Below are 16,913 nucleotides of genomic sequence, written 5' to 3'. Positions count from 1 at the left end.
GTAAAAAAGATCGCCACACTCTACATGCGACTTATTTCAGATATTGCAAATTCCTCCCCCGGCTTCCTAGATGGCACCGAAACAGAAAAGTCATGGATCGATTTTAGTTTAATAGATATGCCTTCTCGAAAAAGACTATCTTTATGTAAAAAGACTATCTATATTTATGTAAAAACTAATTTATGTAAAACTTTATTCACGTTTATGATACTCTGCAGCGTTTTTTCCATATTGATACTGGTTAATTAGTTCATGTTGTCTTTTGTTTCTTTATAATGCTCCGTACTTTGTGTTTTTTATACTTTTAAGGATAATAAAGCTCATTCATTCATTCATACACTAGCATTAATTATAATTTGAATTAATAATAGTTTGAATCATTATAAAAATTATAATCATTATAATAATCATTAACAATAATTTGAATTCAGACAGGGTACTTGGGTCTCCATCTGAAACTTACAAAAAAACTAAAAATTTTAAAAAAAACTATTTGATTAGCTGAAGCCTACAGAGTAAAAACCTGGATGATAATCAATGGTGACTAAGTGCGGTCCCAATGTAAGATGCAACAGTCCACAGAAGAGGCAGAAGCTGCCCTATCTTTGTCTTATTTATCAATGTTAGCAGTATAATATTACATAAAAAAAACACAACAAATACCAAAACATACCTTATTGGGGAAGCGTTCGCAAGCATAATTCTTCTCGACCTTAAAAAAAAAAAAAAAAATGAAGACAATCTGTCGAAAACCATGGCAAAATATTTTCAATATAAGTTGTATCAGTAGATGAGACTAGCTGGAGTATGTAGCTTGAGACTAGACATATTATGTAAAAAAAAAATAATAACAGAAGAATCGAAAAATTCTCAGATTTTGGAGGTCTTTGGCTCAAAGACCCCTTCCGACTTCACATAGGTGCTTTAGCCAATTTTTTTTTTGAAAACTTTTCAACAAGAGCAGAGAGAATGCTTGTTTTACAAATTACTTTGAGAAGAACATTTTCAAAAACAACACTTCACGATTGGCTAAAGCACACCATGCTAGGATACTTACAGATTTACACTAGTTGAGGTATCTTTACTTATATCGGAAAAATTATCCCTCTCAACCCCTAAAAAATCTTCAAGGGACTGTAAAAAGTAAGACGAAGTCACATTAGTTTCACATTGCCTCTCACTCAGCCTTAAGTACTTTGCGTGGACTTTCATATCGAGTTAACATACTACATACCTTACCTTGTATTGCTTAACTCAACAAACTTAGAAAAAAAGACTCGACCCATTCCCAGTCTTTTCGATGAAAATCATAAGGTTAGGAATAACGAACAGATAACTATTATGGTTTGTTTTCCGATCGCCATGAAACCAACCGTTTTTTTTTTAGCTAACGTGGGAAGTCTTTCCTCTTTTTTCTCTAAATATGGCATTACGGCTTATATATATTATTTGCAAACTTTGGTTTATTAATTATGGGATTATATTATTTGCAAACTTTGGTTTATAGAATAGTAGAATAGTTTTGTTTATACAAGCAATCGTAGTTTAGAATAAAATACCAACTAATGGCACTAGTACTTACGACGAAACAAGAAAACGAAAAAAAAAACACGAGACTATAACTTATTAAACGCTGACATGTAAAAAGGAACGAACGAATTGCCGAAACGGTTTGTTCTTGTAGTAGGCAATTGCAGTCTCACTTTGTTAGCTGACTTCGTGTTTATTATATTCCTCAGAACTGGTGGTAGAATCTCTCTGTGTTTTTCATGGCTGAGAAACAATTGGTCAAATTTGCAGATCAAACCCAAACATCGTTCGTGAAGGGACGGTAGTTGTAGGACAAATAATGCCGATTCATAACTTACATATGCGTCAGAAAGAATAACTTTAAAGACTCTTTTGTAGTGACTCAAGTTGATCGCTTAGGTAACTTGCGTCGTTGACTTGAGGGCCCCATACAGGGCAAGCATGCTCAAGAATTGGTCAGATGTATATAAGATAAGCCGTCTTAAGTTGGGACACAGAAAAAACGAAAACGACGTAGTAAGATAAGGGCATGCATTGCACCATTTACCTTTTTAGTGATTGTGTGAACGTGAGTACTAAACGAGCAGTCAACGCTAAATGTGACACCGAGAATTGCAGCCGAAGATACACTAGGATACGGTGGATAAGGTATGACAAAGTCTCTCTTAAGAGGATTAAGCGAACGATCTTGGTTTTTCCTTCGTTGATTTGAAGGCTGTTGATAGTACATTGGTCTTTAAAGTTGCTCATTACTGCATCACTGAATTGGGGAACTGCCTCGGAGTTTTCAATGAGATATTTCAGAAGAACTGAGTCGTCTGCGTACTTAAACCTGTCCTCAAAATCAAAAAGGACAAAGTTTATAACTGCTAAAAACTTCAGCGCTACAAGTTTCGTGCCTTGTCGAGCGCCAAATGTGAGTTCAGCCCATTCGGAGTTGGTGTTTCCAGGGAAAAGGCTGTAGACGCACTGGAAACGGTCTTGTAAAAAATCCATCACTAGAAGGAAAATATCCTTGCGTGCCCCCATTGCACAAAAATTTGTCAGAGCTATGAAATGGGGAATAATGTCAAAGGCTTTTCGGTAATCCACTAGGAGAAGATTGACAATTGAACTTCCTCGGTCAAGCCACTCGACAATAAGGTGATACATTCTCACTAAGTAAACAGTTGAGCTGCTTCCTTCCAAGCATCCGTATTGATATGGGTCAAAAGAAGGAGAAACCAGTGACATCAGCTGCGGTATATACATGTTTCTGCCACCTTAGACAGGTTCGGGGTTATTGAGATAGGTCGGAGTTGGTCGCAAGATTTGAGACACTTCATTTTCGGTATGACGCGAACGTACGCTCCCTTCCAAGCACTAGGGAACACTTGATCTTGGAAACACTGGTTAATAATGGAAGAGAGTGGCTTGGCAAGGAAAATAGCGAATCCACGTAACAACTTTAAAGGAAGCTCACCAGGGTAGGACGCGCAGTTCATATTCATCCTCTGAAGTTCCTTGTTAACGGCAAACTCGAAAACTTCCCTTACATCATCAATCACAGCTTTATTTATGAGAGACTCGATTATTACTGAACTGGTGATTGACGGAAAGGTGGTACAGATGCCAACAAAAAAGCAGTTTCAATACCCTTCAGTCACCAGGTGTCATTTTATCAGCAAGTCTTTTTACTGACGAATGCCCTTTGTGTGGATCTGTTGTAAGTAAGGGCATAATTTACCTCTTAAAGACACAAAATACTGTCCATAAGTTACCCCCAGAGGATTTAGACACAACCACGACCTGAATGAATAATCTCCGTAATTTTCCATGAAATACTTTAAAATCGATGCAACCATTCCAACCCGAGGAGTCTATAAGGCAAGTATCTATGGGGAGAGGGAGCATACTGCCACTAACAGCTATGTGTAATAATATAAAACTACAGAAAAAACATTAGGTAACACGAATCCACCTATTTTAATCAAAGAGGAAATACTCCTCCTTCTATGATCCTAAGCTTCACTCTTTACTTTCTCCCGTGAACTTCCTACTACCTTAAACTATTTCCTTAAAGCCACTTCCAACACTATTCGGGGCTAGGGTTGCCACCTGTAGCACAAAGATGCTATCTTAGCACTATTACAGTCAATTTTTTGACTGTAGCACCTAAAATCGCAAAGTAGCACTCAAATTTGGGTAACTGCAGCACTTTAGGAACTGACCTTGGTTGCAGCCCCGTTCAAGGCGTCTGGCTCACCTTTCGTCGTTCGCCCGTAAAATTTGACCTAACCCTGTAAATTTCTCCTTCAGGATGCCATGGATCACTAAGATCGAGCCGTATTTGTCGTATATCTTAGTTTTTATATAAGAGTGCTAAAAATATAACCAAAAAACCACCATAAACCATTTCATCTGTAATGATTTTGTCAAGCAGTTGTGCGCCATATCTTGACTTAGAATACTTAAAAAGATACTAATGGAAAAAAAATTCATTTGTATTTATTTTTGGCACATAATTTTGTGCCAAGCTTTCCATTTAGACTAATTAATTAATTTTGAGTTTAAAAAAACTGTTTTCAGCTTCAATTATATCAATTCTAAAACCCTCCAGCACCCTCTTTAACTTCTCAAGCCAACCACGCATCAGAACTACCTGCGACGCTGTCATTATCGTGATTGCAAGTATCCTAACTCATAAATGACCCATAAACCGAAAGATAAAACTCCATAAAATACAAAAAAGATAATTTTACAAAAAAGATAAAAAAGATAAAATCGTTACAAAAAAGATAAATTACTATTCTTTTTCTTTTTCTCTTCGACCTTGTGGGTTTTCCAGTCAAGATCTAATTTATTCTTGAGGTATTTCTATTTTATTCTGGTATTTCTATTTGGTATTTCTATTTTATATTTTATTTGATTCTAGATGCATTCCTGAGAGTTTAAATCAGTTTCAACAACTATTTTCTAAGGTAGACAAAAGTCATCACGTATATTACCCGAAAATTCACTTATGAGAAGCCAAAAGTTTGAAACAAACCCACAAGGAAATAAGTAAAAATTTAATAATGCTCTTTGGAGGAAATCTTTCTACAAGAATCTAAAATTAGAGGATCAATCTCAAGATCTTGGGAGAAACTTTAAGAAGTGACATCCCAGGTAAAACTTACTGCTGGGTAAACTATTCCTAAGAAAATGGTGAATACTTTTGTACTTTCAGACACAAATCGCATTCTTTTTTTTCTCTTATTTTTGAAATTTTCTAATGAACATAAGAATGCAAGACCCAACTAGCTGCCTTGGCACTAAATATCGAAAGTAAAATCCAAAATTTTATGAAAAGATATTTTAATCAATTTGGCTCAAATAAAGTATGCAATAATTTAATGACCATAAATTATTATAAATTATAAACCATTATAATTATTATAAAAATATATAATAACATTAAATTATACATTTTTATAAATATAAATAAATATATAATATGTATTATATAAAATATATAATAAAAATTATAAATTATTATAAGTATGCAATAATTTAAGACATAAACAAGAGGGGTAAAATAATACGAGCGACTGAAAATGCTACTTCAGTACCACAAAAAACTACAATAGCAACAAAGCATTACACGTAATAATTAGACATAAAAAAAGAAACTTACGAGGTATTCGTTAACGCAGAAATCTAGGTTATCATGAGTATAGTGCACTTCTAAATGAACCACCGGGTATTTGCCAGTTTCTTCAATTTTTTTAACATACGCAAATAGAACTTTTTCCTTGAACCAATCTAGGAAGAGGTTAGTAGCATTGCGGTCCCATTGTCCACCAACAGGTTCTATAGACGCAAGACATCCGATATGACCTTGGGCAGGGTAAGTGTAAAATCTTTCCTAGATACGTATGAGAAAAGAAAAAAAAAGTTTACTAAACTATATGAGTTTGAGCGCGAAAAGGATAAGTACAATCATTTATTGTTTTCCAATGCTTTAGCGACAGATTGCAAAACAACCACAGCAATGGTGCTTACTTAATAAAGAGCAATGTGTCCAAGGTATTTTTTTTTTTCATTTACAACATATAAAGCGGGTAGACTTTGGCCAGAGCTTATTGGATTTTTGGAGACTTCTTGAGAATTTAAGAAGACTTAAAGAGACTTCGATGAACTTATACTGAGTTCTGGGACCATTTTTCAATCACGAAATCGAAAAAGGACACCAAACGTAGCAAGGCAACTTCATCCTCACTCGAAGAGAATTTAAAGGTATATTATTTAAACGTTGAATCATGCAAACAGCAAATTAAAATATAGGGTCTTCATAGGTACGTTTTAGTAGAGAGAAAGTACGTATACGAGCTGACTTAGTATAAAAGCTAGACCTTATTAAAATCAGAATAATATAGGTGTTTAAATTCTGAATAATTGGATGACCCCAAATGGGGGTATGGAATCCAATCCCCTTCCCTCCATACCCCTTATCTTGTGCATATAGATCTATTACAACTTTTTCAACTCTTAATCTTTCAGGAATTATTTAGGGAATGACCCTAAATAACTAAATATTAAGCTATTTCGACTGTATAACTATACTTACAAGCTTTGTCACAATTTGAGGAAACTTAGCTTTTCAGGAAGAATCAACTTTTTCAAAATAAAATTGTAACTTCACAGAAAGTGTTCAGCTCTACCTCTATTATTGCTGCTGTAGTTGACACCAAAAGTCGCAAGTCTTACCATGAGTAACTTAATCCATAATACTCCAACGAAATTTCTTCCATGAGTAACCCTCCTACAACTACCTCAACCAAGTAGTACTGCTTCAAAGGAGCACCAAGGCTTATACAACCTCTAAACCCACTAGGATAATCCCAATACGACTGCCCCTTCCCAAGCTACTGATATAGCAGCTACTACTTCTACAACTACCCCAATAACAACTATCAATGCCATGCTTCTGCTAATGAGCAACAATGATTACTGATATTAATAGAGCTCAATAATCAAGATTACTACTATTAATTGAAAATCCACAAAAATCACATTTTTTCTATAAAAAAAATAAAGAAAAAATCTAGAGTTTAAAACCAGTAAATATAGATTATAGTATCGCTTCTTATCATATAGCTTATAGCATATATTATAGTATAAGCTTATTTACTAGATAGTATAAGCTTATAGCTCCATATAGCTTATAGTATAAGCTCCTATAAGCAATATATAGCTTAATGAAGCAATTAAAAAAGGTATTAATTATACAGATCAAAAGGGGTAAAAACACCGATTATACTAAATATTTCCCGTGGATGAACTCCCCATATTGCATCATTTGTAGGTATTTTGTTGGTATTCAGCGTACTTTAATATAAACCTAGTTAATAGTAAAACGACTAAAATCATAAAAACGATTAAAAAAGTTAAAGCATTGACACACCTCAGTAACAAAATTTCGACACGATGAAAAATCTTAATTTCTGATTAAACAAATTATTGACTAAACAAATAGAAAGAATTGGTTGACTAAAAGAATCAAAGGAATCAAACAAATTGGTTAAAACAAGGTCAGTTTCGATATCAAAAACTAAATTGATACTATCTGACAAAAGCCATTTCTCTCTTTGGCTTCATTATAATACAATTCGAATCAATTTATTTCAAATAATTCAACTAATTGAATGTATCAAATTAAATTTAATTATTTAAGTCACTTCAATTTAATTCAAAATAATTTAATTTTTGTAAACCGAAAGATAAATTTTCCAAATAATTCACTAATAAGATAGCTAAGAAATACACATACCTTTAGAATCAAAATTTCATCCTGAATCGAAATATAAGGTTCATTCGCGTCGCAATGAACTTTACCTTCCCCATTAATGTGCAAATACACACCCTGAATTGTATATATGCAAAGAATTTTCATTATTTTGACAAACTCGTAGTCAATTTGAAGAAAAGAGGGATTTACGAAGAATTCAGTGAATATGCATGACTCAGGATTTATCTTTGCATATTGGAACGGGGGTGGGGTAAAGTTCATTTCCAACGCAAATAAATACCATATTTGGATTCGGTATGAAATTCTTATTCTAAAGGTATGTGTATTTCTTAGCTATCTCACTAGTGAGTTATTCGGAAAATTTGTCAACTTAAAAATTAGTCCTTAGTCTTTGGTTAGACATTTTGGAATAGTCCATGGTTAAGATAACATCTACATAACTTAAGATTTTAAGCGAAACAGATAACAATAAATCAGCATAGTTAGATAGATATCAAACCCGAGTATAAAACCCACAAATATAATAATCTTTGACAACCAAACCACAAATAACTTGTTGAACTTGACCACAAATACTAACCTCTAAATAACAAATCTGAGTAAGGCAGGCATCAAAATAGGTACCGTAATCGAAGCAAAAGAGCCTTATCTTCTGGAAGTCATTTGGATCGACAACTCTGGCTCTGTGCCAGAAATTTTCGTAAGGCACTGCAACAACCATACCTTTGATGATGTTGTCTTTAAAAAGAGGAAAGATTGAAAAAAAAAATTATCCATAAAATTGATGTAGGAGCTAAAACTATAATAGAAGATCATATTAAAACAAAATGCATATAATATAAATAATTAAAGAGACAACATAAGTTATCTATAAAATTATTTAAAATTAAAATTATTGAATATTTCTCACATTTATGTCCTTTCAAATATTGAAATTTGTTAGTTGTTTCAAGGTCGTTATCATGTCAATAATAAATTTTATTGTTCAGTTTCGAATATAATCTGGTTTCTATTTGAAGCACTAGTTGGAGGTAGGCGTCAGTCCCTTCCCTCTATATTTTGAGGAATACTTTTTATAGAATATTTACACTGAAAACCCCCTTTTTGGTATTTTCAATGAAAAACAATAAAATTGGACACACACATTTCGAAAAATTTCTTCTGCCCTCCCCCCACCTTCTTCCTACATTTTCATGAACTGACGCTACTGTTCTACCAACAGATGACATACAACTACAACGATAAACAGAGGACCACATCCAGGATAGTAGTCTGAGGGAAAAAGCTAATATAAGACATACCGTTCTGTGGGGTAGGGGATCGTTTATTGTGGATGTTTTTGTTTCTTAAGAGAATTGTGATTTGTTGATTTGGAAAACTAACCATTAAGGCAATAGGATCACTCTTGCCCGATACCATGATTACAACATAGTATTATTAATGAAGTGTATTGGGGTAAAGTGATAGTACATATTTACCACACAATAAGATTGCTTCGATATGAACGAGATCAGACGCATGCGCAGGCGAGGGGCTCTAGGACTCTCTGTCACCGAAAGCTCTATGATGGTTGAGGATTTGTGTCCTTATGTCTTGTAATGTTTGTATATTTTACTGTTTATACAGACACGGCCTCTCCCAGGAATAAATTCCTGCTTACAGGCCTGAACAGGATGAAGAATAATAAGAATACTTTTTCATGGTGGCATCAATTCATGAAAATTTAACGGAGAGAGGGCTAGGGGTTATTCTTCAAAATCTCGGGGGCGTATATTTGGTTTTTAATTTTTTAACGAAAATATCATCAATGCATTTTTAAATGAAAATATCCCTAAAAAATATATTTTTCAAAATCTAGGGGGAAGGGGGAGGGGGTCAAAAAGTTGGGGAAGGGGCATTCTAACCCCTGCCAAACCACAGTAATAATAAGTAGTTAGGGCTCAGTTAGCATGCAGAACATGCGATAGCTTAAAAAATGAATACATTGAGAATGGTTCTAGAGGTTACAAAATGGAAACAAATATATACCTATTATGGCTTTCTGAAAAATGTGGTCTTTTCATTTTATGCTCAATCAAAGCAAAACTAAAATCAGATAGAAAAAACTAAATACAACCAATAGGCTATTTGTATTCTGGTTACTGTTAACTTTACAACTTTGCTGAGAAACGCTAGATGACATTTTTTCAGACAAAAAAAAAAACATGCGTTAAATGAAGAAGAAGATAATTAATTTCAGTGACAGTAAATAGTGCGATCGGAACTCAAAATAAACCATAATTGTCTCGTATTAGAAGGGGGCTACAGCCAAAACAAATATTGCTCTTACAAGAATTGTGCCACATTTTGACCTGTGCTTAAAATACCAAGCATTTGGAAGTCGCTTAACATCCCCTTAAAATTAATATTAGTGTCCCAAAATGTTGCTTTAACCCTTTAGTGTTAAGATCAAATCCTGCATGAAATAATTTTCCAATGACGACAGGGGATCTCTCTATTTAATATTGTGTTTAAGATTGTTTGAGCTTCATAATCAAACTTTAGGTTCCCACTTTCAGGACCATTCAATGAGAAGGTGAAACCTGAATTCCCTCCCCCTCGCCCCAAACAAATATATCGGAGAATTTAATGCTGCTTTTGCTCTTAGTACTGTAGATGCCTCACCATGAAAGGCATCATCTCACCGGGGAATGGGTTGGAAAACAGAACCCATATGTTCAAGAATTTATTAGTCACTACGGCTTAAAGTTTGCTTGACGCAAATTAAGCTTTAGAGTAAAATTTTCTGAACTCACTCCAATTAAAACCAATCTTGATGATAAGTGCATACACACGATTCTGAGGCGGGGGAGGGAAGGGGTTAGAATTTGAAAAGAATGCAAAATCAGAGAAATTAGAAAAGAGAAATATATACACATAAAACTGGAACAGCCTATCAGGGAACTGAGCTTCGCTCATTGAAGCCAATTTTAGACATAACAACGGTGATGGCGTTTTTAAAGGATCTCAGATTTTTAGCTATTCAGTGTTATGTACACTACTTTTAAATTTTTTCTTGTTAACAAGATATTATGGTAAATATTTTTTTACATTACACTGCCTTTCCGTTACATAATTTAATAAATGAAAATATAGAGAGAAAACGAGTATAATATTTTAACAAAGCAGCGAAAAAAACTGGATTATAAGTTTTTATTGTTAGTTTATTTTTAAAGTTTTTTTTGTTGCACTGCTTTGTTTAAATATCATACCTGTTTTTCTTTCTATTTTATGATTGATTAAATTTAAGATGTTATGGTTATATTCTTGCATAATTTTACTCATTCAATCACTGTTTTTTTTCGCCCAGTTTACTCTCAATTAATAGCAATGTTCATATTTTGAAACAGCAATCAGAAAAGTTACACTTTCTGGAGCTCCATGATATGGTTGATTAAGTGTTCACTAAACCAGTTTAAAGAATCAAATTTCATTTTTACTGTCCTTCGTATTTTTACATAATCCCGATACAGGCTTATTTCAACAAAATTATGTCCATATTGAGCTCAACTTGGAAATCAAGATTCGAAATATGACCATTATTCACATCGAAGGCGGACATGGGCTTAGTTTCTAAAAGAAACAAGTCATAAAAAGATACTATTTTTTAAATTAGATGCATCAGAACGGCATAAGTTTAACGTAAAAAATTACTTCTGCTTTCGTCACCTCTATTTTAAATTCTGTATTTATTTTATGTTTACATCTTTATATTACATTTACTTCTTTATATTATTATATTTTATTGTGTTTTTATTTAATCCTTGAGAAAATCCTCAAAAAAGACTATAAAATTTTATCACAAGGCCATCGTTTCTTTTGTTCATCTTTTTGTCATCAAATTTTTGTTCGTCAATAAAAGTGTCACGATTCTTTCTGTCATTTGGCAGAACGTAACTTCTTTACTCTGACATTAAGGAGAGTAACATTGTTATTATTTTCTTATATAATTGCATCAAATGTGATGAAACAAGTTTTCTGTCATGAGATGAAATGCTGTTCTTTTCATGCATCACAGGAAAAAATATTATGATTGTTAGCTTTTATTGATGATTAAAAAGTATTGTCGCTGTTGCTTTTAATTGTTTCACCCGTTGAAAAATTTGTACATGGGCGCAATATTCTATCCTTCTGTTTTCCATGACTGTAATCTTCCATGGATGTAATCTTCTATGGATCCATTTTTCCCGGGATCACAAAACCTCTCCCTGGGTGAGAATCGTGGCGGAACAAATCTTCGTTATTGCTGGTAGAAGGGGGAAGGGAGGGATAATGCCAATTCACGAAAATTTAGAGAAAATAATAGGAGAACTGGGATACGAGAGAACTGGAGGGGGATAAATCTAAAAAGGCATTTTTCACTGAAAATGCCCGAAAAACGATTTTTCTAAGCAAATTTAGATCACTCTCAAAAAAATATAATTAGAATTATAATTCTAGCTCGGTGAACGGAGCTCGGTTCATATGCGTATCGTATTCTTTCGCTGAAATCTACAACTGTATCCTTGCTATGAAATTACACGTTCCAGAGGGAACATAAACGTTAAGACAAATATATAGTCATTCTATAAGGCCCAAATTTTAAGCTTCAGCCCATTGTAACCGAAAAATTACCGAAACAGACTTTAAAGAATATTCCTCAGGGGATTCCTCATGCTGGAAGATAGTTACGGGCCAAACGACAACAACTGTATTAATATTTGACAAATATTAATATTACACTAATATTAACGTTGATCTACATTGACAAATATTCCCAGCTAAAGTTCCCGTTGCTAAGTTAATTGGCGTAAGCGAGGTTAGAATTGTTACCTAATCTTTATTAGAAAACGCACTTTCCTCAGAAAGACCTCAGAATAACCGAAAACCAGGGGGAAAATTAACACAGCTACGACGTCAAAACGCTTCTGAAGTGAGTGGGGGATAGGGATTCACATGAACAAAATCAGAAAATAGATCTCTGCATCAAGGTTGCAGCGATTATTGCAACCTAGTAGTGAACGAAGTTCCTCCCACAGTAACAGAAACTTTGAAAAACACTTTTTGAAAAAACTGTCGAGACAAAAAATTGAAGTTGATCCAGATAACTACGAATTCGTTAATCTTAATAGTAAAAGTTTATTGCAAAAACAAGCTCATGGGAACTTAAAAGGACCAGAAAACCATAGTGTCAAATCGGAATGAAGAGTACACCACCAGAATCATCATTGTCAAAACTCCACACAGGAAAGTTAAGAGTCCCAACATTGAACAATGAGGAAAATACCCTTTTTCTATTGGTAGCATTGACCTATCCTCCTTTTTTCTTGGTCTTTGTGAAAAAAAAAAAAATGCTAGACTTTGTCAAATAAGGTAACTCTCCTTCAAAACCATGGAAGGGTTCATCAAGGAAAAGAAAATATAAGAAAATACACACTTGAAATGGCATGTGCATATTCGAGCCAGAAGTCTATATGTTTTTTTTACTGGATCCCTCGGAAACACGAAACGCAAAAAGAAACACGGTGTAAATCATAGGCAGCGTGGTAATAGCACTGCGTAAGTAAACAACAATGTCGCCACAATGTTTTATTTATTTTATTTTATTAGACCAGGGCAGTTTGTATAGAAGGAATTGTTGCATAAACTTCGAAAGGAAATCATTTGATTGGAGATTGAGGGGGCTAGTGCCCTTTTTAATAGTCGGGAGAAATTGGAGGGCAGATAGCTCCCCCACACAAACACAGACACACACCCATCATTTCCCCAAACACATCCAATTAAAACTTGAGACAGCCATTTTGTTCAGCGGAGTTGAAAGATCCAGAAACTATTTCTTTGATGATGACAAACCCCCTATAGACCTTATGGCACAGGGTTACAAGCTATGTCCTGGGGGCATGTAAGATTTTTATAGTAAGGGTGGTCGTATGAACTTCGAAAGGGGCTTATTGGATTGAAAACTAGAAGCTCTAGTGTCCTTCTTAAGAGTCAAAGTGATCGGATGGTAGCTATCCCACACACACACACACACATACACACGCTATATTTTCCAAAAATTCATTTTAATATAAATTGTAAGATCTTATTCAAAATAGTCCAATCATCATATAAGAAGACTTTTGGGGATGAAACAAACCACCGAGACCCAGGGGGCAAGTGTTGTAAGTTATGTCCAAGGGGCATTTAAGGTTTAGACGGAATGGATGGTTGTTTCGAATTTCTAGTTCCCTTTAAAGAGTCAAAAGTGAAAGAGGGCAAGTGCCCCCCCAACTACCTCTTTTTTCACCAAAAGCATCTAATTGAAATTGTGAGATAGCTATTTTCTTCAAAATAGTCCAAAGAATATATAACAATGCCTCCAGGATAGCCCCCCACAAAGCCATGGTGCAAGGGTTAGAAGTAACACCATGGGGGCATATCAGGTTTTTATGGAATGATTGGTCATACAAACTTTAGATGGGATTATTTCATTTTAAATTGGAGCTTATACTGCCCTTTTTAAGAGTCAAATGTGAATATAGAGAAACCATTTCCCTCCCCGTCCATCATTTCCCCAAACACATCCAATCAAAATTGTTCAGCGTAGTTGAAGGGTCCAAAAATGTCTTTGAGGATTACAACCCCCTACAGCCCTCAGGGCAAAGGTTGTAAGGTATACCCTGGGGGCATATAAGGTTTTTATAGAAAATATTGTCATATATACTTTGGAGGCGGCTCATTGAATTGGTAGTAATCAGAAGTTCTAGTGCCCATTTTAAGATTAAAAGTGATCAGAGGGTAGCTGCCCCCCCACATGCCGTGTTTTCTTGAAATGCATCCAATAAAAATTTTGAGATAGCTATTTCATTAAAAGTTGTCCATAGATCAAACAACAAGGCTTTGGGGTTTGACAAAAACCATCAGAGCCTGTATGTAAGGGTTTTAAGTAACGCCCTGGGGCATATGAAATTATAATAAAATGAATGGTTATATAAACCTCAGATAGGGATCATTTGATTTGAAACTGGAAGTTATAGTGCCCTTTTTGAGAGCCAAAAGTGATTTAAGAGCAACCAGCTCCCTCCATCCACCCTCAACGCCCATCTTTTCCCAAAACAAACATCCAAGCTAAGTTTTAACACGTCTATTTTTTCAGCATTGTTGAAAGGTTCAACAATGCGTTTGGGGTTGTTAACCCCCCCCCCCCCCCGAGGCCTCATAAGTTACGAAATTTGTTCATTGTTAATACATAGTATATGTTATTGAGAAAAGGTATACATGTTTGACTTCTACTTTTCCAAAATATGAAAGGCATTAAGATGAGTTTTCAGTGAATTTAAAGGAGAGTGTTGAACTAAATCATAACATGTTATATGTATATGGGTTATATGTATATGTATATGGGTTATGTGTATATGTATATGGGTTATATGTATATGTATATGGGTTATATGTATATGTATATGGGTTATATGTATATGTATATGGGTTATATGTATATGTATATGTATATGGGTTATATGTATGTGTATATGGGTTATGTGTATATGTATATGTATATGGGTTGTCAAAAAGACGTCGACTCAGGAATGACTGAGTATACTAATTTGGAATTTTCAGGAAATGATAAGGGAGAGGGTCAATTGACCAAAAAAGCAATATTTGCACGCTACTGCTACTGCAACAACTACTATAACTGAAACTACTACTTCTGTAGCAAGTGCTAATAAGGCTGAGGATATTGAAAATAAACATCTGAGGAAGCGTTGTGGGGAAAGTTGAACTAAATCAAAGCATACTATGTGCATACAGATTGTTGATGCGGGCTTATAAGCAACATTTTCGGAACGGCTTATCGCATCAAGAGGAAACTTCAGGGGCATCATGAATTCGCTTTGGGCTTCTTTTATTTATTGGAGCTGATTTTCCGCTTAGTAAATGATTTGATTCTATTTTTACTTATTTTTGATATAATAGAGTTCTTTACTTTTCTTTGAAACACTTATTTAGCGGAATTTTTTTTTTTTTAGAAATACATAAAAGTCGGATGACTTCCCGAACCTTTCCTTTTCAGTTACTGTAAATTGAGCAAAACCAATACACATCTAACCTTTATAAGTATTAAACATAAAATAAAAACAAATATAAAATAAATAATAGAAATATAAGAATAATAGTAATGGTAAATATAAAATATACAGCTAACCTTTGGGAAGAAGATACTGTTGGTAGTTATTAAGATAAAAATCGTTCATTTTATATTCCGTGTCTTCGAATTCTGTTTTCTGATTTTCATCAGCAAATTGAAAATAAAATTTTCCTGGGCTAATGATTTCACCGGCAGCCAAAAACACTTCTGAGTTTATATTAATATCTTTAGGCAGCTTCGAACGCTAAAACGAGAAAATAAAGATAAAAGAAAAATATTAAAACTTAAAATTGTTTCCATACAGCATCTTAGAACAGAGGTGTTACCAGGGGATGCAGAGATGTTCTAGTCTCTGAATCCACCCCGGGGTCTCACAAATTAAAACATTGTACTTTTAGTTTTGCTTTCAAGAGTACAGTAACTTAACTTGAGGCAAAAGAGGCTGTTACGTGCAAAAGCTGTTTGTTTTGAAGTGAGCATGTAAAATATTTTAATATATCAGATTTCTAATCAAACATTCCCATCTTTCTAATACTTCTACTGGTATACAGGATCTACCTTGACAGTTCTTTCGGTTGGTGTATATTCAAAACTATCTCCTCTAACAGATATTATAGAATTAGCTGTTCTACTTGACCTCTACCCCGCAGCTGATGGAGTGCATTCGAGGACACAAGAGTGTCCAACTAGAAGGAACAGAAGGACTCTTACTCTTACTTTTTACTAACCCCTTTAATTAGGTATTCTGATGACAAGAGTCTGGAGACACCCTTCCTCTCCATCTTAACTAAAGTCAAATGAGACATAGGCTCTCAAAAGCACAACTGGAACACTTACTCTTGTCTTCAACTAGTCCAGTTCGATCCAGTTCAACTGGATCTGACAATCTCTTCTGTTACGTGTCCTGATTACAAGGGTTTAATCTCCATCCCCTTTCCACACCCCTCCTCCATATACATCAGATCGGATTCGTGGATCGCGTTCTGATCCACGAAAGGCAGTTCTTCCTTTTCACCACGTTTGGTCGAAATTAAATGTTCTATTGAGTAGGTGTTCTAATGAAAAGAGTTTGGGGTATCCCGCTTACTTCACAGGCACGCCAGACTTGAAATCCTTTATCCGTGAGGATAGGAGTTCGAGTCCCGGTGTCGCTGGTATTTGATTTAGAATGAGGTCAGTGGAGTGACTCTCTAATCTCAGCCTCAGCCAGAGTCAACCCTAATCTAAATGGGTACCTGATGAAACCCGAGGAAAGTAAATACAAAGGGTGTACGAAAGAACAGGTTGGCTGGGTCTCAGCCCCCCTCCATTGCACTTTCTGGCTAAACGGCTATGAAACGGAGATCAGCACTGTGGGTAGGGACTGTAAAGTCCAATGCCGTATTCTTTACCTTACCTCACCATCGAAAGAGTGTGTCAGGACACTCCAAAGTACAGCTAGGACACTAGCCTCGATCTACTATC

General features: G+C 34.8%; 1 protein-coding gene across 3 annotated transcripts in view; it reads right to left on the bottom strand.

The window, feature by feature from the left end:
* The window catches only part of LOC136032804 (uncharacterized), an 83,421-nt gene that overhangs the window by 46,383 nt on the left and 20,125 nt on the right, over positions 1-16,913 (bottom strand). For all 3 annotated transcript variants that reach the window (XM_065713194.1, XM_065713195.1, XM_065713193.1), the window contains 4 exons: positions 15,507-15,693; positions 7,881-8,038; positions 5,186-5,416; positions 674-712 (listed from right to left, as the gene is read on the bottom strand). In XM_065713194.1, coding sequence (XP_065569266.1) covers positions 674-712; positions 5,186-5,416; positions 7,881-8,038; positions 15,507-15,693 — 615 coding nt within the window. The remainder of the gene's footprint in view (positions 1-673; positions 713-5,185; positions 5,417-7,880; positions 8,039-15,506; positions 15,694-16,913) is intronic.

This window comes from Artemia franciscana, chromosome 11, assembly GCF_032884065.1.
Source record: "Artemia franciscana chromosome 11, ASM3288406v1, whole genome shotgun sequence".
Classification (NCBI taxonomy): domain Eukaryota; kingdom Metazoa; phylum Arthropoda; class Branchiopoda; order Anostraca; family Artemiidae; genus Artemia; species Artemia franciscana.
The sequence above is the reverse complement of the archived record's forward strand: the minus strand, read 5'-3'. Positions and strand labels throughout refer to the sequence as shown.